At 35.3% G+C, this 23,190-nt stretch overlaps 1 protein-coding gene across 1 annotated transcript; it reads left to right on the top strand.

The window, feature by feature from the left end:
* Positions 1-9,128: 9,128 nt before the first annotated feature.
* LOC107785365 (uncharacterized) lies at positions 9,129-18,157 on the top strand. Its single transcript, XM_016606652.2, has 6 exons — positions 9,129-9,571; positions 9,651-9,699; positions 9,798-9,849; positions 15,781-15,944; positions 16,374-16,487; positions 17,323-18,157. The coding sequence occupies exons 1-6, from the start codon at positions 9,213-9,215 to the stop codon at positions 17,479-17,481; spliced, it is 897 nt and encodes a 298-aa protein (XP_016462138.1). The 5' UTR covers positions 9,129-9,212; the 3' UTR covers positions 17,482-18,157.
* Positions 18,158-23,190: the final 5,033 nt, after the last annotated feature.

The raw sequence follows: 23,190 nt of genomic DNA, 5'->3' as shown, positions 1-23,190 counted from the left end.
GATTTTTACTCCGTAATTAAAGGATTTTCGTTTAATTCCAGTATCTCCACTCATCCCTTACTTTCTCTCTCCTAACCCTTCAGCCCCGTACCCACGTTCTTTTACTCATACCCACGTTCTTTTTACCATTTTCCATCTTCTGAAACCACCCAATCTCCCTCTAAAATCACAGAAAATTGAAGAAACACTTCAAACAAATTGGTTCTCCATTTTACTCCAGTTGAAGTTCATCAATGAAGAACAACAAAGCTTCAAAAAAGATTCCTAAAAAATCAGCAGTAGCTGATATACCCTCCTTTGATTTGGGTGTTTTATCCCCAAAATCACCCAAAAAGCAAGGCAAATCTCCACATGCAATTGCAGAGACTACTCATAGTTCCTCTCCCCGACAAATCAGAGCCGAGATTAGAACCAAACAAAAAACGATGTAGATGATGTAGAAACTTCTACACCAGTCAAACAAGTCAAACGAAAAGGAAAAGAGATTTCTGTAGACGACGACTTTGTATAAGAGGTCCCTAATCTTCGAACAGGAAAGAAAGCAAAGGTGTGTCCTGGTTCAAAAAATCTAAAAATGAAGAAACATTCAAAAAACACCCTAAAATTGTTCGAAACCAATCATTAGCGAAGGTAAATATTTATTAGTTTCGTTTCTAATTTTTTTGTTTGGTTTAGGATGGTAAAATCTGTGTTCTACGTGTTTTAGATAATTGTAGATTAACTGTCTTAATTTTGAAGATTATTTGTAGTTGTGATGTTCTGCCTTTATAGTTTTAGATATTTTGTAGTTATACTGTTAGGTAACTTGTACTATTTGAAGCAGAATTGTAGTTATCTTTCGTTGCTGCCTTTTTATAGAAAATGCTTTAAATTGTATATATTATGTAATCATTTGTAGTTATGTTGTAGATAAAATGTAGATGAATTTATTCTTTTTATGCATTTTATTAAAGTGAATTAATTTATTATTTGTGCAGAATGGACATTTTTTTGCCCCACATAATGTTGATTATGGGGTGCTTAGATTCCACACTTTGTGTGATCCTAGCATTCCTAGTCAGATTAAAGAGCTTCTATCCTCAAATGGTTTGAATCTTTTCAAAAAGACGTGTTTTGGATACTTACTGTCTCTTTCCACCATATGCATGCAAAACCAAGCCATTCATCTTCTGATGAAGTATGAATTGACCAAATCCAATGAATCATATTTTTTTGAACAGTTAAAGGGTGAAACATTAAATTTTGGATTGCGTAAGTTTGCATTAATTACTAGTCTAAGATGTGTTATCCAGGTTACTGATTTTGGTTATACTCCCACTTATGTTAGCAAAATAATGAGCAGTTATTTTCCTAACAAATTAAGAGTGGAGAAGTCTTATTTAAAACAGATAGTAACCACTAGATCCTGGGTAAACGATGAGGATGCGGTGAAGTGCATCCTTTATCTTTTAGAATTTTTCATTTGTCCTTCGGACAAAGATCATGTTTCTTTTGTAGATCACTTTAGGTTCTATTTGGTAGAATCTGGGCAGTATGAGTCATACCCATGGGGTATTAAATCTTTCACCCAGATGATGGAATCTGTTAGGCATAGACTAAATCCGTATGTACATTCTTATCTCATACGGGGATGCTCACTAGCATTGCAAGTATGGCTTTATGAGTGTTGCTCTACTGTCAGCACTGATCTAGCTACAAGGTGTTCTAACTTAATACCTCGCATACTAAGATGGTCAGCTACTAAGGGGCAGATTTGGTTAGCTGCCTTTGAAGAGAAGATGATAAAGCCTGAGTAGATAAAGGTATAGTTTCTTTTATTATGATTATACATTTACCTTCAACATATCTACAAGTATTCTACATTTTCTGCCATGATCAAACTAATTTATTTTTCCTCATTCAGTTTACCAACATAGTTGAATCTGGAGAAGAGATTTTGATTTTGCCTGACAAAATTGAGTACAAAGTTCAAGAAGGTGAACAAACATCTGAGGTTCCCAATGTTGATCATCCTACGTTGGAACCCAAACAAACAGATGGAGAAGAGGACAATGAGTCTATTGCTGAGAAGATCAGTAAATTAGAAAAAGTAATTGAGCAGGTAATACATATAAACTACAATATATCTACATTTTATCTACAATATATCTATATTTCATAAACTGTCTACCAAATATCTACAAATTTGTAAATTCTGATATATATCTTTATATAATTGCATATGTTTTTGCATTGTATGTTAGGACATATTATGAAGTTAACAACTTACTATATTGTAACTTGTAGGTTGATAGAAAGCTTGAAGATTTTAGGAAAGCTGTCTTTGTAGAACTCGATAGCCTTCGAGTGTTTATAAATAATTCTGTGCAGTCTGTTTTGCAAATGATAAATATTAGAAATGTGCAAGATGATGCAAAAGTAAGATCTGACTTTTATTTTTATAGAAAAATAATTTAGACAATGAAAAAATATATACAAACTAACATAAAACATTCAATTTGTTGGCAGTTCAACAAAAAATAATGACCAACTAAAAGACTTGAACAATCAACATTTTTAGTTCAATATTGGGGAACAAGTGCAGGAAAGCACTAGCAAAATAGGTATCTACAAAATACCTACAAAATATCTATAATTTGTGTTAGTGTATAATTAACATATCTACATTTATCCACAAAATATCTACAATTTTCTACACATATGCTACACCTTTCAAGCCACCATTATTCAGTATTATTTACCATTTTTAATTATAAAACAGAACATGTTGAAGGTGCAATTGGTCAAGAAAATCTTCCAGCACATGGTGATTTATATACAAATTTTCAAATTGCAGCTGATGAAGACAAAACAGGTATCATACTGTCACTCAGAGATATTTTCTTGTTGTTTATAAATTTTAACATTCTTGTTAAAATTGATATGAATTGTGTTACAGTTACGGAAGATATCAATGCACAATCCCCAATTCACGAAGTGACAGTAGCAGCTCAGTCAGAACAGGTCATTGAGGAACATGACAATGAAGGTGTAGATGCACAGTATGTGGATCTAGGTGATTTAGAAGGATCAGGAGTTAAGAAAAATAGGGTCACACTAGATGATTTTGAGTTGCCCAACAACTTATCCCAGTTGGTTATGTTTGGTGAGCCCACACAAGATGATGCATCACCTATGCATTCAGGGAGAACAAGTCATCCAGGAAAGCATGCTCGATCACCATTTATCCCTCTATACAGTTCTGGGGCAGCAGCTCAGTTGGACCTAAAAATTTCTACCTCAAGCATCCTTTTACTACTGTTATTGGTGAAAATGTAGATCCGGATGTTTTAGAAAACTTAAACAAGTGGTTATACCGGTCTAGCGACAAAGGTTCAAAGAGGTATGAATGCATTATTTGACACTTTTATTTCAGCATTTATCTTTTACATATCTAATTCAATCTACAATTTTTTTTGTCATTTATTTTTTGTTACAGGAGGAAGGCTCCGTTTTCCATAAAGGATAACCAAATTAAGCCTTAGTTAGACCTTGGAGTGGAAAAGGTTGATAAGAAGGAATGGTTCTTTTCGCTGGCTCACCCCGGACAAGTCCTCAATGACTCGGTAAGTATCAAGGAGTCTATTCCCAAGATATGATTTGTAGATATTTTGTCTTCTGTTTTGTAGATAATATATGAAGATGACTTGTAGTATAAAGTGTAGATATGATGTAGACATGATTGTAAATATTGTCTTTCTTGTATGTAGTGTAATTAATATTTAGGTTTCATATTATGTATCATATTTGAAGATTATTTATAGTATAAATTCTATATGTATTTTGTGGACAGAATAGTTTTATTGCTGTATTTACTGTTTGTAGTGTAATTGTAGTTATTTTGTAGTTTATGTAGAACATTACAAGATTAATTGTAGTCTAAAATGTAGATATAATGTAGACATGATTGTAGATGTTGTGTTACGTGTTTGCCCAGTAACTGTAGGTAAATTGTAGTTATTTTTAGATTAGGTACTAAAACTGTAGGTAAATTTGTTTAAATTGTAGAGCTGTTTTTAGACATCATTGTAGATATTTTTTGTTTCTGTTTTTGTAGTTAATTGTAGTTATAATGTAGGTTTCATGTAGATTATCTGAAGTTGAGTTGTTATTTATATGCCAACTATTTTTGGGTGCATCACATTAATGTAATAATGTATTACTTGAGGAAAAGAGGCAAGTATGGCCCCAATAACAAGACCAGGTTTACCACAACGAATTGTGTGTTCAAGACCAGGATAGAACATATTTATGAAAAGTTCATAAATTCACCTTCACAAGAGAAGTATTCGGTTGTTAAACCCCAAGATGTTGTTGCAGAATATATTTTGGGGTATAGACTACTTGCCAATGTTGCATGGGATGAAGTTGACTATGTCATCATGCCCGTTAATATTAAAGATTCCATTAGGTGTTGGTCGTTTTTGACGTTGCAGACATGCAACTTTATGCGTATGATTCCATGGTCTCTTCACACAACAATCATGTTGTTGAATCCTGTGTCGAAAAGTTTTCTGTTATTATCCCTTTGTATTTGTCATGCACTGATTTCTATGGGAAGCGTAAGGACATTAACTTCATGAATACAAAGGCATACATCGAGAAACCTGTTACCGACCCTCTTAACATTCAGTGGATGGTTGCAGAGATTCCACAGCAAAAAGAAAGGTCACTGTAAAAGATCTATTCTCTCTTTCTTTGTATTTAGTTCTTTTTTTATTTCTAATTATTTGGTAAATATTTAAAAAAAATTGTGTTTCTGCAGCGATTGTGGTGTATTTGTTGCTGCATTTGTGGAGTATGTTATCCTTGGAGATTTGTCAATTCCTGCAGAAGACTTTTCTGATATTGACCAACATCGTAGACTCTATGGAGCGCTCCTATGGGACTATGCTACAAAGAAACAGGAAGATGGGTCAATCAGTGAAAGTGAGGTTACAGGAAGACTAGCAAGGAGGAAGGGTGCACCTGCATTGAATGAGAAAACAAGAGTCCAAAGAAAGAAGAAGTAGTGTCATGTTGTAATTTAGTTGATGCTAGTTTGTAGGAGAAATATAGTACACAACTTTCTGAACATTTCTTTTGTGTTTTTATTGTAGCATACCTTTTGTTTTGTTAATTTCTATCCAGTTTAGTAGTTCACTTGAAAATAACTTGGTGGTTTTATCTCCAGTTATTTAATATTTACAGCACTTATTCTTCATTATCTTAAAAATAGTTATTATGTTGTTAGAATACAAATTATCTACAAAAAAACTTCAAATTATCCACAATCTGGAAACACTGAATGTTGAGATTGTATATAATTTTACAGTTGAATATGTATATAATTTGTAGGGAATACCTCCAGTTGTATTTACTTTCTATATATAACTGTCAGTTCAAGTTACATTAATTTTTTTTAACTTGTAGTTATATTGTAGATAATAAATATTAACTGCTATGTACATAATGTAAAAAATGGAGGTAGATGATTGACACAATACAGAAAAACATGTAACAAACACAAATTGAAGTTAACTACATTATGATCTTTCAAAACTTAAACGATTACACACAAAATTCTGTTAACTTGAACACACTAACAATTATGTTGAAATACTATTCTAACTACACGATATTTATTTCTTTTTGGGTGCATTCTTGCAAGATCTTTTGTTATGCCCTTCACCTCCATAGTTGCCACATGACACCTTGTACTTCTTTGACTTTAGTTCATCAAATGTTTTGTATCTTTCCTTTTGAGGTCTTCCTGGCTGCTTTTTCTCTCCCATAGGTGGATTTACTACTTCATCAGATATATGTTGTGGAACATTCCATTTGCTTTCATCAGGAAGAGGATTTACTGGTATTTCATATGTACGCAGCAGGCTCTCCCTTGTGTAATACGAAGAGCAATAGTTTTCATAAGTTTCATTCCTATGCCTTAGAGCTGCCAAAGCATGCAGACATGGAAGTTCATCAAGTTTGAACTGGCCACAGCTACATTTCTTGCTTTTAAGACACACAATGTACCGCTTCACACCATCTATCACAGTATGGATATGATCTATTGAAGCCCTCACCTACAATTACATAACAAACAGAAAGAAAAATATTTACAATCATAAAAATAGATTATCTACAATTTACCTACAATGTATCTATAATTATATCTAGAAATTATCTACAATCTACAAATTAACTACAATTTGTCTACAATTTATCTACAATCTGGAAACAATGTATTTTAATTAATTAATTTTCTGCACCAAATAAACAGATCTTACCCTAAGTTTCTAAGATAATGTACTGTTTTTCTCCAATTCTTTGTTGAGTTTGTACCCAAGGTATGTGAAAGTACCCTTTGCCTTCAATAACTTCTCTTTCGTCCAACGTTCAAGAAGTGTCCTCATATACTCTAATAGGTCAAATATTGACAACTCTCTTGCCTCTTTTGTTACAGCATTCAATGACTCGACAATGTTTGATGTCATAGTCCAAGTTTTATTCACCGTTGCATGTACTCTTGACCATCTATGATAGCCAATATCATAGAAGTATGATTTAACACGCCGGTCTATCTCTTCAATCTTCGACATCCTTTCATTAAATTCATCCAGAGTGCATGACCCTGCTCTAGCAAAGTACAATTCATTTAATTGTAGATGACCCTTCTTGAACTTTGCCCTTATATTTGTCCAAATTTGCGACACGCAAGAGTAGTGTGGCACGCCCGGATAGACAATTGATGTTGTCTTCAGGATACTCTCATTCCTATCTGAAACAACACACATTGAAGTTCTTTCACCATATGCTTGCTTGAATTGCTCAAAAAACCACTTCCATGATTCATCATTTTCCGAATCGACCACAGCATATGCCAAAGGCAATATTGTACCTACATTATTAGTAAAAAAATAATTAACTGGCAGATTTGAAATGCATATGAAAACATAAATACATATAAACTATAATATATATATATATATATAATATCTACAATGTATTTACAATTTATAAACTGCCTACAGAATAACTACAATTTTACATGTTGCATCCATTGTGCTTGTTGTCAACATAATCCCCCTGTAGGATGTCTTTAAGAATGTCCCATCAACCACTACTACTGGTCTACAATATTCCTAACCACTTATTGATGTACAAAAAGCAACAAATGCATATAAGAAGCATTCATTTGTTGTCTTCTTCAATTTAACAACTGAACCAGGATACGTCTTCTTAAGAATATAAAAATATTTTGGTAATTTGTTGTAGGAGTCAGCCGTATGACCTCTCAATAACTGTGTAAAGACTTTTCCTTTGCCCTCCATGCTTGCATGTAGCTTAGGTTCACTCCGTGTTGGGACAACATATCAGTTTGTATGTCCTTTTGGTGTGTAAACTGTCTTAGGATCACAATACTTTGGCATGACCATGCTACCAACTACAACTGCAGTACGTTTGCGCTGTATGAATGTATCGTCCATTAAGATGCATGTGTGTTGTCGGTTGAAACTCCTGATCTTGAACATTGCAGAATCATTAATTGATGTTGCCTTGAAGTGCCAATTACAGTTTTCTGCAACGCATATGAGCCAGTAGCTACAAAAAAATACATTTATAATACAGGTTATCAATGTAGATTTAACAAAATGATTGTTTTAACATAAAGTAACACACTATACAATATAACTATTTTTCATCTACATATCACAAGGAAAATACTGTTTATAAAGGTCTTTTCACAATTAATATCTTCATACCTTATGTGGCTAGATCTTTTAACCCTGAATTGGAACTTGTGCATGACAGAATAGTGCCTCATTGCAGTTGCAATTATTTGCTTGTCTTGATACACTTGTCCTTCTTCGATAACACTTTGTGTACCTTCAGTTATTATTTCACTTTGATATTCCTCTATGACGGGAGAAGCTGGCATATCAAGTAACTGTATTGTCCCAGGCGAACCTACATAAAAATAAAGATAAATAGTGTCATATATAATTTTGTAGAATCTTTGTAGATAAATTGTAGATGAATAGAAAATTTTGTAGTCAATTTTTTTTCAACATGGATTGTAGCTTAATTGTAGTAATTTTGTTGATAAGCATGAAAACAATATTGCTTTATACATCATAAAACTGATTTGTAGTTTATTTGTAGCTAAATGTAGGAATTTTGTAGATATTATCGTAAAATCAGACTTCCATAGAATTTGAAACATAACAAACCTGCACTTGTGTTCTCATTTGTAATAGCCAATTTCATACTGAAATCTCGTAACTTATGAGTAACGGATACGATCCTAAGTTTTATTCTCCTTTTTTGTCTCCATATACACACTAACCCCCATATTGTTCCTAATCTCCATTGGAGGACAATTCTCATTCACAATATATTTGATTTCTACAATTTTTTCGAAGTATCAATCATTAATTGCTCTGTAATTGTAGAAATCAACATACTGTAATTTGCATCCTCATCAAGCACAATACCATCAACTTGAAAATCTCTAAATCTGCCATAGCTATCCAATTGTCATTAAAATGTAGCATGATTGAGATTTTGGACATGATTGCGTGTCGTTGCTGAAGTATTGTTTAATATTTTGTCGCTTTTTTGATTTTTTGGATTAAGAAAAAAAGACGAAGGACAGAGAATCGGCAGAATCGATTTCTACAATTTGACTTGAATTTGTTGAATATTTTGTCGCCTTTTTGATTAGTGGATTGAGGAAAAAAGTCGTCAAACTGAGATTTGCAGAACTGATTTCTACAATTTGAAATTGAGCTTCTGATTTCGACGAACTGAGATTTTGATTTGTAGCGATTGTGAGAATATCGAAAAATAGAATTTGATTATAAATTGAAGATAAAGGATTTCCGTGATATGATTTGATCTGATTTACGCCAAATTTTTTTAGAAGATTCTGTTCCTGAATTTTAGCTCGACAAATTAAGAAGATTCAACTACTATTAATTAGTATTTAATGATTGGTATAATAACTGTAGAAAAAATATGAACAGAACGGGTAAATTAGAAACTATGCACATTTTTTATAATAATGTTTCATCAACGGCATAAGAACATTTTAAATGACCGAAAAATAGTTATAGCTTGCTATTTTTACCTGAATAAATCTTTTCAAGTCGTCTCTCCCAACTGGAAAAGCTAACACAGTTGCAGCAGAAATGGCTCATGTAGTTAAGCCTCTAATGAATTGGCCAAAATGGCATCACTATTTATACGTTCGCGCCTCATTCGTTCACCTGGTTCAATCACCAATTCCACTCTTCTCGAGCAGTAACGTCCGTCAACCGCCGTTATCCACGGCATCACATTCCGCTTTCCGGCAAGCTCATTTTCGTTCCGGCGCCGCCGTTAAATCGCGTGATACTTTATTACCTCCGGATCCCTATGAGAGTGAGAGTGATTCCGATGGAAAAACAAGGAAGAGTCGCAACGAGAAGAAGCGTGAAGCTCGTCGCGCTGTTCGGTGGGCCATGGATTTAGCTAAGTTCTCTCCTCCTCAAATTAAGCACATTCTCAGGTAAATTGAGCACTTCTAATTACAAGTTGCAAAGGATATAATTTAGTGTTTTACTCTTATATTTTGGTTTTCACTGTAGAGTGGCTTCGACGGAGCAAGAGGTATTGGATGCCGTCCTGCTAGTCAAGGTAAATATTTTTTGAAGCTTTATTTCGAGCAGTTTTGAGATTTTATTGCTTATTTTTTGTGGTCAGTGATGAATTTATGCTTGCTCATTTTGTTGCAGAGACTAGGTCCTGACGTTCGAGAAGGAAAGCGTAGACAATTTAATTACATAGGTATGCTTCAAAATGCTTACTTTGATTCCTAGAGTATTAACCTAGTCATCTTTTTCGATTATGGTTGTCCATCAAAATGTCCTTTTTGACAAATCTTTAAGTTAGTCATTCGGAATTCAGATAAGATAAAGTTGTAACTTGTAGTTGTACGTTTAGTAATTTATAAATATCTCAGTTATATCTAATTTAGGTTCAAAGGTTAGTCAATATTGATAGCTTGATAAGTAAAAAGGACTGGCAGATTAGCATGGAGGAGAACTGTTTTAGAAGATAGCAAATAATCGACATTTGGGAGCAGAGAAGGGGAATGATGAAGTGTTAGGATTTAGGGAAGGAGTATAATAATGTCTGTTTGCAACCAAAAAAAAAAAGGAGCAAATGAGTTTGCAGTATACAAAGCCATTTGAATTTGAGAGATTTCGTTCTATATATTTGAAATTCACAAGGCTTAAATGCTTTACAGCGGATCTGAATATGAAGTTCAAATTGAAAATACAAACTCAAATCACGGACCTCATTTCAAAGGACACTTATAGACATGCCATTGGAAATTCATAGATATCAAATCGCTTCTTATTAGCAGATTTCTCTATCTGAATAGTTCTATTGCTTTCCTTGACTCCTAAAGGATGGACTTGTTAACATGAATGCTTGAGAATGTTAGAGGGTACTTTGTAATTTACTTAGCCACAGTAAAACTGGTAGAGAGAGAAAAGTAACCTTGGAGCTGTTTCTTACTATCTGTTATCTCTCAGTTCATGAATTAACTACTCAAAAAGAGGGAGGCATTCTTTGTCCAATTCTATAGAAGTTTCCCTTTCAACCTGCCTCTCATCAATCTACTATCGGTCAATTTTTATTTATAAGGTTCTCCTATCGGTCATATATAATCTGAATTTCTCCATATTGTTCAAAAGCTTCTTAGTTGTCTGTCTGGCTCAAACAACTGCTGGATGTATGGTCCTTCCATCAGATAAATTCAATTGTAACTGGTTTATCTTAAAGTTTTCTTTAGTCCTCAATTTGTATTATGCAAACGAATACTTGTGTTATGCAAAAAAATAAACAAGAATTGGTGAAAAAAGTTTTTTGTCGCATATTCAATAGATCAGATTAGCACTTGATAAAACCAAGGGTAAGAATAGAATTTTTCAGCTCAGTGTACCAATCTCGTGGAGCTTGTTTCAAACTATAGATAGCTTTATTTAGTTTACATACATGAGTAGGATATTGTCTAGATTCATAACCTGTAGGCTACTTCGTGTATACCTCTTCTTCAAGCTTTCCCTGTAAAAAGGCGTTATTAACATCCAACTGGTAAATGGGCCAGGATAGTTGGGTTGCAATAGCAAAAACTAAACGAACAGTTGAAGGTTTAACCACCGGGCTAAAAGTTGAGTGATAGTCTAAACCAGGTCGTTGTGTGAAGCCTTTCGCAACAACTCTTGCTTGGTATCTGTCAATCGAACCATCAGGCTTATGCTTAAGCCTAAACAACCATCTACATTCAACCACATTCCTTAAGGGATCGCTGGGTACTAAGTCCCAAGTCCTGTTTCTAACTAAAGCATCAAATTCAGACTGCATAGCAGTCCGCCAGTAAGGGTAAGATTCTGCTTGTTTGAAGGTCTTTGGTATAGGTTCATGCATGAGTTTGGATTGAACTGATAGGTGAAATTGCTTGGGTTTTAGATTGTTCGTCTGAGACCTTGTGACCATTGGGTGACGAGGTGGAGGTTGGGTAGGCGTGGTCGTAGAGGGTGAGGTTGATTGGTGTGTGGTACAAGCTGGGGGAGTGTGTTCCGACATTGGTAGGTTATGGGGATAGGTTGTGTGGATCTTGGAGGAGTTGCCGAGGTGGGCTGGTTCGAAATTGGAGATGGGTTTTGGTTATCTTGGTCAGAGGAGTTAGATTTGGGTTGTGAAGATTGGTTATGATTATCTTGCCCGGAGAAATTAGAGGAAGAAGGATCATTACTTGAACTTGAAGAGGCACGCATAGGAAGAGGAGAAGCAATTGGCGACTGTATATGCCTGGAAATTGGAGGTGGCAATTCAGAATTTGCACTTAAAGGAGATATATCTGTATTTTCCTTTTAAAGCTAATATTTTTATCTAATGTATCCCATGCCGGGAGTTTATTAGTATCCCTATATTTTTTAAAGATATTTGCAAAGGGATAATTATTTTCAAAAAATACCACATCTCTAGAAAGATAGATTTTAGAGGCGACGGGATCAAAATACAGATGATAATAATATTTATTCGAAAAACCTAAATAAACACAGGGCATTGACTTGGGTTCTAGTTTATTTTTGACATATGGTCTGATCCATGGATAACATAAACAACCAAAAGTTTTAATAGACTCATAATTTGGTGCTTCTTGAAATAAAATTTCATACGGGCACTGATTATTTAAAACCGATATAGTGAGTCTATTTATAAGATAAACAGCTTGGTGGCGGGCAAATTCCAAAATTTAGAGGGTAACGAGGCTTGGTGTAAAAGTGTTTTTGCAGTTTCAATAACATGTCAGTGACGACGTTCTACCAATGCAACTCGTTAAGGAGTGTATGGTGGGGAAACCAAGTGCTCAATATCCTTTGATTTTAAATAGGAAGTTAAGCTTCAAAATTTACCTCCTCCGTCAGTACAAAAAGAAGAAATCGTCTTTCTAAGAGTGGATGTAGCGTTCTAAAAACTTTCAAAACTTCATGTTTAGATTTTAAGGTGTATAGCCGCATATATTTTGAAAAGTGATCCACAAATATAACATAGTACCTTTTTTTATTGATGGATAAAATTGGTGCAGGCCCCCATAAATCATTATAAATTGTTTGTAAGGGTCGTTGACTCTTCAGGGAGTTAACTGAGAAAGGTAACCTGTGGCTTTTATTAGAATTACAAGAATTACAATCAGCACTGACTCTCGAAGAACTAACGGGAATTGAAAATTTATGCAAAATATTATTTAAAGTGCGACGATTTGGATGACCCAAACGTCGGTGCCACAGTTGAATTGGAACAACCATGTTGCATTGGGAATGCCTATCTGGTGGCCACATGTACAATCGTCCATTACTCCGCCCTCGAACTAGCGCCAATCCCGTATTCAGATCGTTCACAATATAAGAAAATGGAAAGAATTCCATGGATATGTTAATATCACGACAAAATTGAGAGACAAATATGAGATTATTTTTTATGGCAGAAGAACAGAGAGTTTTAGATAGGGTAAAGCGATAATTTGATGCTTTAAGTTCAGTGTTACCAGTTTGGGAGATAGGTATGGTAGTACCATTACCCATGGCGATTTCCTCAAGTTCGTGGTAGTCTTGAGCAGTTGCTAGGCTTTTAGCATCTGAGGCAATGTGATGTGTGGCCCCCGTGTCAATGATCCATGATGGTTGTTGTTGTGATTGACGTCCAGCAAAGTTGGCTCTAGCCTGAAAATGATTGTGGGACTGGCTGCGACAGACTCGGGCAGAGTGGCCAGGACGATCACATAGCTGGCAAATCAGATTGTTGTCAGACTGAGAAAGTTCTTACGAGGCTTCCATGGTTGGCCTCGATTGGGTTGATTGTTGTTTGCGTTGTTGCAACGCCTGCTGTTGGTATTGTTGCGAGGTTGAGCAGTAGATCGTTGTGCAATAGCAGCAGTAATGGAATTTCAGAGAGAAGCATGAGTATCATGATGCTTCAGGTAGAGTTCATGGTCAAGTAACTTCTCATACAACTCTTCATATGAGATGGTAGTATCTCGTGCCCGAATAGCTGCTGAAAATTCTTTGAAATCTGATCCAAGACCAGTAAGTATCTCACAATGAGTTCCTCGTTGGATACAGGAGCACCGGCTGTAGCAAGTTCATCACAAAGAGAGCGAACCTGATGCATATAGTCAGCGACAGGTAAAGCATTCTTTGCAAGACGAGCTAAGTGATCTCGTAGACTAAAAATTCGTTTTTGGGATTTATTGGCATACGCCATGGGAAGCGCATCCCAAGTAGCCTTTGAAGAGGTTGCTGAAGCAACATATGCAGCAAGGGTAGGATCAACTGAAGGCAGGATGGTATTTTGAATAAGCTGATCTTGGCGAAACCAGGATAGGTACGCAGGGTTGTCAACAGCTTGATTGTTTGAGGAGATGGTTTGCCTAGGGGCAGGAGTAGTTCCATCAAGATGGCCATAGATATCGTGCCCACGCATAAGCATCGAGACCGGAGCCTTCCAGAGGGAAAAATTATGACTACCTGCAAGCTTAATAGGAAGTTGTGTGACAGGGTTAAACTGAACAACAGTGTTGTTCGAAGCATCGGCATGAGCAACAGTAGCAGCTATTCGGGTCGGGTAGGGATGGGGAAAAGAAACTAGGATTTGACTCGCAAGAGTACTTTTAAGCTCTTGATACCATAAAAAGGAAGGTTATAGACTGAATGAAAGGGAGTTAATTTTAATAATGAAGTAGTAGCTCTTTATTTAGAGCAAAATTACAACAATAAATCTTCTGGAAGATACAGATACATACGACCTAACAAACTCCTAAAGAAAAGGCTAACAAAGAGATACAGATAAGGGCTATGTTAATGGACAAGGTTGAATCAGTGAAGAGTCCTTTACAATTATCCAGATAAGCAAATATTTTATGAGATGTGATAGGCTGCTAGAGGTTTGAGAAACAACAAGGGTAGAACTGAGTAGTAGGAATGCTTGTGTGAAACTGCCTTCGGATCTAATGTGTAATTGTTCGATAACTTCTTGAGTTCCTCTTGCAAGTTTTTCATTCTCACAGTAGGACTTTGGTCATTGGAGTGGGATTCCATGACAGGTTTAAGGGATAGGGCTCAGTGGAAACTAGGTCTCTTTGCTACAAAACAGAGTTGATAAAACAAACTTGTGAGTTGAAACTGATGCACCTAAAATGTAAACGAGATTGCAAAATAGCAAATTGGTGAATGAAAATAGGCACTCGGAGAATTTAAGCTGCTTAATACTTGATAGTTCATACTAATGGAAAAGGAAGTAGTGGCATACTGTGGAGTTTCAATAATTTAGTTGTTGGGAACTGCGCAGCACAACTTATTAGTTATTACAGTATAAGTTTTAATTGAATACTCTAAATTTCTTTATCTCATATTTTTTCGGAGGTTCATGCAACTGGAGGGTAAACACTAAATAATAATACTGCAGTACATATACCCAGTCGAAAGAAGAGGAATCAACTGGATACTATTCTTGAGCAGAAGCACTAAACAAATTATAAATATGTACTTTTGGGAAGAGACATTCTAGTGAAAAAAGTGCTGGTCTATCACTTAATGTTTGACCTATATACTATCTGTTATTAAGAAAATCCAGCTATTATTTATAGCTGTTTGAGTACTATACATGTCAATAACAAAAGAAGTAATCTGATAATTGGATATCCCTTGTGAATACATTATCTACGTACTGCCTTCTCATTTCTGCATTTGTGCTCGCTCCAGGCCATAGTGAATAAGCTTGTCATGTCTTTTGGCCCATTTTTCTCTAGGAAAAGGTGCTTTGTATAATTGATCTATACTGTTCATTCCCATGACTAAAAACCATAAAGTTCAGTATTAAGAGTTGTGGTTTATTAATTGATTGAATGTGTATTGTGTTCTTGATCCATTATTCATATTACTAAATGTGGTGATACAAACTGAATACCGTGCTATTAATGTTGTTATTTATCTGCATTTTACAAAGAGATGGTTTACTTTAATGATTTGAATTCTAAAATCTATGGGCTCATAAACCTTGGATATTTTTCTGAATATTTTTGGGCTAATAACCCTCGAAATGTTTGTGGCGTGATAATTTCAGTGTATCCTCCTGAAATCTTTTATTATGAGCAAATGGTGTATGTCCAAAGCTATATGCTCACAATGTGATACGAATTCATGGTAGGTAGATTATTGCGGGAAGTTGATCCTGAATTGATGGATGGTTTAATTCAGGCAACAAAAGATGGAGACCAAACTAAATTTCAGGCTTTATCTGGTTCGGAACTTTCGGCTACTGAAGATGTTGATGAGGAAGTTGAAGAGACTGAATATGAGGATGACGAAGATGTACCACATAATCCCAGTCCTCTTGTTTTCTTTTCTCAAAACAATCTGAGGGAATCAAAATTCTTTGGCTGCTTTTCTGTGTTAAAAATTGAGACAGAGCATAGCAAACTAAAAATGCTTATTTTTTTCCATGAAGATTTGAACAAGTATTAGAACTGCTGTCCTGCTATATGGGGTAGATAGCATAGTGCTACTGCGATTTAAAGTTTGTCAGGAACTAATTTTGACAAATGGCACTTAGGTGATATTTTAGAACACCAAAACAGACATGAAATCAGGCTGAACAAAAAGTATTACGATGGCTCTTAAGTAAATATAAATGCAAGTACCGCACAGAGTCATAGCACCAAAAATGGTCCTGTAATTACATGAGACCAGGTTAACTGAAACCCAGGAAACATTACATTTTTAACTCTTGCTTGTTTTCAGGATTCTGAGGACGATATTGCTTTAGCTGATAGGTGGTTTGATGGCTTGATAGATAAGGACGCTGACATCACAAAAGAAATCTATTCTCTAACTGAGGTTGACTTTGATCGCCAGGTTAGTTCAGCTGCTTATGCGCGGATCTGGAGTTATTTGTCCTTTCCGTTGGCATTTTGGAATTTCTGGTTTATAAGTTGAATGGAAACATGATTTTATGATTCTCATACTGAATCTCTGGCCTGTATCTGTTCATCCCTTAAGACAAATAACCAGTAAAGAAAAACTAGAAAAGAAGAACTAATATGGATAAATCAGTCTTTCCGGCTGTCAAGTGGGCACACCCTAACCTATAACACTATAAGGGGTCGTTTGGTAGGAGGTATTAGAAAAAAAAATGCAAGCATTAGCTCTATGCATTACTAATACCTTGCTTGGTACATTTTTTCAACATGTGTATAACTAATACATGTATTAGTTATACATCATACTATTAATGCATGCATTAGTATGTTTAAAGACAAAATTGTCCTTAAAGCCTTTAAAGCTAGAGAATATGGAGGGCATTTTTGTAAACAACTATTTTTCTTAAAAATTATGCAATGCATTATAATTTTGATACACCACACCAAACAGTAGATAAGAAATAATATATGCACAACTAATGCTTGCATTACTAACACATGCATTACTAATCCATGCATTACTAACACACCTTATTCCGCATTATTCTTATACATCCTACCAAACCACCCCTAATTGTTCTCTTGTTTAACTGTGCCTTTCATCACTGTAAACTTAAAGCTGTCAACAATTTCCTTACACTGTTGATATGGTTTATGCTGCCCCTACTTGAGAAATTAAAGAAAAATTATGTGCCTTTTGTATGTAAACTACAATTTGCTTGTCTTGCCAGGGTATACTATTTACCTAATTGTCTTATCTCACTGTACAGGAGTTACGTGGTCTTGTTAGGAAAGTACAATCAATACGAGAACAACGGAGCAATTCAGACGAGGATGATGAAGGAAAAGTAAACAGTGATATTGTCCGTGCAGAAAGGTCCCTCACCCGTTTCCTTCGAGGTCTAGCCAAGCAGCTTTCAGCTGAATAGAGTGTCAGATTCATCTGGGAGCATTATGCTACCACATGGCCATCAATAGATCCTCAAGAAGTACATGCGTACTCGTGATTCTTCCCAGTACATGCATGTACTATCTGGAAGTTAGATTACATTTCTCTGATCCCATGGCTTCTTATTTCCCTCTATTATTTTTGTCCTTTTTTTTAGGGAAGGGGGTTTGGGGGAATGGGTGGGAGATTCTTTTCGCTGTAGATCAACATCCACTGTCTAGTGCCTTAAGCCAGAACATTACTGGATGTTTGTGTGGAACGCTACTACTGGAGTATTTAAGTTAAAATCTTTGAATATTTGCATAACAAATAATGCAACGTACAAGCTTTAAATATTTGCATAATCTTTGGCTGATAGATGACATGGGATTTTGAGCTTGTTTGTCTTGATTGATAACTACAATGATAAAATTCTTGTAGTTTCAATCTGTCATTCCCTCTTTCTGCATCAGCTGACGGTAATGAAAGAGGAGTGGCTGGCTGCTATTGTTGCTTGGAGTAATACACGCCTCATTGATTGAAGGACAAAGACATTGGTGACATTTGCATCGGGCTTATTATGCTATACAGGTAATGTATTTTGTTGAGAAACTCTGATAATAGAGAAACTTCCATATTGTCAAAATACATTGCTTTCAGTTGATGTTTCACTTTCACATTGTAAGACAGAATATATGAGTCATCTCTAACTTTATTTTGCTGATTCATTTGACTATTAATAGAATTTTCTTAGTTTAATTTCAATATTAACGGCAACTTGTTCAACACATGATTCATCCTAGATATAAAGAAATACTACTCCTAAAGTGGCTGCTCCATTTATTCAGGCAGACAGTGGTTTGGTAGAATTCAAAATTGCTGACTAAGGTTGATGTGTCTATCAGGTTAGGTGTTCTTGGCTTTGAGAAACTGTTGTGGATAGCATGGAGCTATCAGTATCAGTTAAAAAAGGTCGTGGCCAAGTCATTATCTGCTAATTAAGTTTGGGCAGCTGTCCTTTGGCTGTGATTAATAGCCATTCCTTTATCTTAACTAACTCTTCCTTCAAGATAATATATGTTACATGTACGTTGAACGAATAGTTGAATCAAAATGGAAAAAGTTAGGAAATTATTTCTGTCGATAGTTTACTTTTCTATGCTTTCTAAATTCGTTAATATTTGTCGTAGGACCTTTATCACTAGGCAATTTGAGAGTTGTGGCCTAATAGTAAATTTCGCCTATGTAATCGAAAGAGAGTTCAGAGCATTCTCCCTCTTTTTCTGCTTGTGTGGGCTAGCTTATCTTGTTGGTCCGAAGCGCGGATAAAGGAAGAGGATTGTGGTAGGCTGACAGTCAACGTAAAACTTGACAATTCGTGATGATTCCTATAATACAGTTATTATAGAATTTTCACTTCCATATGCAATTTGGTTATTATTACTCAACATAATAGAGCCATTATCTATATCTTATTGTTGTACGGAAAAGTGAAACTTGACACAGAAATATCTGACCGACAAGATAATTGTAGGACCAAAAATTAGCATTTAGCAAAATATTCTGAGAAAAATTATTAGAAGTTATGCATGTTCTTATTGATAGTGTTCGTAGTCTGAATTGTTACTGTTTCTGTATTCAAAGTATTTCATTAAGTGAGTCGCCATTGTGGTAGTACCTAACCTGCATTGCAAATTGAACTTGGCAGCTGAGACAGAACTTGAAATTTGTGCGTTCTAAACTTCTTAGGAAATTCATAGATTGTTTAGTTACTCCTATTTGATTTGCAATTAATATTTATATATATTTAATAAAAAAATTTAATACTAATATGGGGACTGAGCAAAAAAAATTGGGTTCGAATCAAATGTAACAATCGCATGGGGCTCCCTATTTGGGCGCCCCTTTTTAACCTGTACCCGTTTTGTTGTTAAAAGCTTTTTAAAAAGACTATTTTGCCCTTCTTTATTAAAAGACTACTTTCTCTCCAAGTATACGCTAGTCCTCTATGTTAAAACTGGAATTTTCTCAAAGGAAGCTAACAGTACACCTATGTTATTTCGAGGAACAATGCAAAGTCGTTAAGCGCGTTTTAGGACTTTACAGAACCAAAAATGGGAGGAAAAGTTAATTTCATCACCAATAAATTCACTTTCAAAATTTTCTTTTCTTCCAACACTACAGAAGGATGATCTTAAAAAGCCTTTGCCATTTCCTCTTTATAGTGAACGTGCATGGAAGAATTCGCTGGAAAGAGAATCTTCATCTTTTTCATGATTGATTATACATGTGATTGCACATTCCCACGGTGTCGAAATATATTGCGAGCCATTTTGTAACTGGTGAACTTCAGCTTTAGGAGCTGAAGTGTTTGTTTTTGTAACTGGTGAACTTCAGCTCTAGAACTGAAGTTTTTGTTTTGTAACTGGTGAACTTCAACTTTAGGAGCTGAAATTTTGTTTTTGTAACTGGCGAACTTCAGCTCTAGAGCTGAAGTTTTTGTTTGTAACTGGCGAACTTCAGCCTTCTTAGAGTTGAAGTTTTAACTGACTTTCCATATGATTCGAACGTTGAAAGTATTAGATGGAAATACGGGTGCTCACTAACTTATGTAATCCTCTTGGTCAGATCTTCGTCGGAAAATTACACTGTGTATATAGATAAAATATTAGATTTTAGAGGTATATAACATATATTGAACACTCTTTCTGGGAGAATATTTTTAACTTCTTTCATGTTTGAACACCCTTGAATAAATTCCTGGCTTCGCCACTGGGTCAGATTCCTCCAATTTGGTATACTTCTTAAATACCAAATTGATGAACTAAAAGGTTTCTATCTCCACAGCCCATATCAATTATTGGAACATTTTCACAATCAGCGACTTCAGAAAGGAGTGGCCTATCGGATTGAGGGTGGATATAACTTTGAGGGATAGTAGAATGGCGGATTCCGCTGGACAGAAGATTTTTTTGGTTGGGAGGGGTATAATGATCATATTACTACGGATTTTTTTGCTAGTTAGCTACGAAATCAATAATTTTTAAAAATAAGGTACAAATTAAAAGGTGACATAAATATAGAGTATGACTGCAAATTGCTCGGATCAAATCCGTACTTAATAGGAGGCCAGTGGGCAGTAAGATAAGGTAAAGCCCACTAGACGTATATGTGCTAATTAGTGCTGAGTGTCATGTCCCAGCGACTTATTTGTTTTGTCAAACACCTAAAGATTACGACTCTAAACAGAACGATTCCATTGGCCTTTTTTGTGAAAAAGGTTGGTCACATGACACAGTAAATATAGGCCGCCGTGTATGCACTTTGGTTATAATAATGAAATTTAGGTTGTGGATTCTAAGGTTGAATAATACTATTTTGAAAAAGTAAAAGTAATACAGACATTGATTATTTAGAGTTGAAGCTGGAAAAAAATATTTGAAAGTCCTTGTATTTGGTTACAAATATTCTTCTACTCTGGATTTACTAAACTTCAACCCAATCCTGAAAGTTGAGGAAGGATAGATTTAAACGTTTAGGGGACAAAAATATTATACAGTAACAAATTATTTTAAGGACCTCCAACATAATAACGTGAAACCTTAAATGAAAAACTAGTATAGTATATATACTCCACTATTTAAGAATTAAAAGGAAACAGCTTTACTGCCAAGCTGCTCTCTTAAAAGTAGCTTTTATTTTCAAGATAAGAAGATGGGAATTTTGCGATAAGTGCATGTGCTGATTTCTTTTAGAAAGTAAGTCAAATATATTGTACGTTATATGACATATAAAATCACAATACCTCCAAAGGTCGCAGCGAGACAGTAAGTATATATTATTTCATCTTTAACTAGAGATTTCGAGTTAAAGTCTCGGGAATAAAGTTATTTTCTGTTAGGGAGCTTTTTACCCTAACGTAAAACTTTTCGATGCGAACCCAAATTAATCCAACCTAACTCATATAAGATACTAAAAAGATAAAAAAAAAAAAAAAATAGTTGGAGATAAGCAAATGCTTTAGCGGTGGGAAACATAACCTCGTCATTTACACACATAGCACAATAAAAGTCAAAAAGCTCGTTCCTCTTAGCCGCCACAGTCATTCCTATTATTACCAAAAATGACTTGAAGACATGTTTAGACGTAATTGACCACGTTTTAAACATTAATCAATAAAATCAAACATGTTTGAACAATTTCTGGGATCATTTCTGGGAGGTCTGGTTATTTGAAAAAATAAATTTTAAAGATATTTTTATCAAATCACAATTCTTGTTGTTACTATGGATCCTGAAGTAAAAAAAAAAGGAATTTTATTGGTTGGTGTCAGTTAGAGGATCGGTGGACTTTTGTTGCTCAATAAATGCAAGAGCATATATTATTTTAACAACTAATATCGGTTAAGTAATATGCATTCTCATTTAATACGCAACTCTTAAAATTAAACCGGTTTAATATGCAACTCTAACATGCAAGTAAGCATTTCATGTATGAATAGAGGAAAGAGAAGAAAAAAATTAAAGGGAAGAAATTGTTGTAGATTTTGAGCTTTAAATTAAAGTGATGTAGGGTGAAATTAGTTATATATTGGTCAAATCTGGCCGTCACGGTCGAACTGACCAACATCCCGCCTAAGTGACCGGACAGTAAAAGATAACATAACCCACTATACATCCCTTTCCCGATACCCGTCGAGCCGGAAAGAGCAATGCCTAAAAGGACGACCAAGACATGCTGGAGGCGAGAGAGCGTTGGACCAAGTAAATGGCAAGGGTGCCTTGACTATATATAATAAGAAAAAATCTTCGATTAAGAGAGGTTACTCCCCCCCCCCCCTCTCCCAAGCTCTCTCATTGTAATCTTGATAGGAAAGAAGTAATCTATAGAAGAACATGTAAAGCTATCTCCCCCGTCGATCGATGTGAGCCACAATATTTAATTTCAATGAGATCGTTTATGTCTTTTTCGTCCTATATATAATCCATACTATTATCTCTTTGATCTGGAATTTATTATGTCTGACTAAGATTTACCCCTTCATCTTCTTTGATTAATTTGTTCAAAAAAGTTTCGATATCTTTTGAGTCAAACAATTTGGCGCCGTTTGTGGGGATTTCTTAGTGAAATTTCCTGGTCTCTCCCAGATCAAAGACAAGAAATACGATCACCCACCGAAAAGAGCGCGAAGGAATAATCCAATCCACGCGAGACAAAAACACAACATGGTAGGGGGAAGAGAGCCGAGTGGAATCGCAAAATTTAGAAATCTTCGCCCCATCAACCATCAAAATGCCAAACAAGATGAACAACGTTACCAACCTGTTCTCCCCCATTCGACCACCGGGTAGGGGCAAGGAAAGTATCATTTTAACTCACATTCTGCTTTTTGCTCAAGAATGAACACAAAGGCCGCGCGGACGAGCGAGTAAAGAAATATCTCAATTAAAGAACGAAAAACTAATGCGAAACAACTGAAACACCGTACGTCGGTGACACCTCCAAGCTGGAAGGCAGAAGTCAGACAAGGAAACTACAATGTGTGCGTAGAATGAACCTAAGCAAAATAGCGACGTTTCATATTCTCCAACGTTGCACCTACTGATGCAAGTAATGTCAAATGAACTAGGAGTCTCCCAAAAAATGTCTGGCACTCCAAAAACTGGGACTGACGCCGGGTTACTATTTCGATAAGTTCGAAATAACACCC

Source organism: Nicotiana tabacum, chromosome 12 (genome assembly GCF_000715075.1).
Source record: "Nicotiana tabacum cultivar K326 chromosome 12, ASM71507v2, whole genome shotgun sequence".
Taxonomy (NCBI): Eukaryota; Viridiplantae; Streptophyta; class Magnoliopsida; order Solanales; family Solanaceae; genus Nicotiana; species Nicotiana tabacum.
This window is presented reverse-complemented; position numbering and strand designations above follow the sequence as displayed.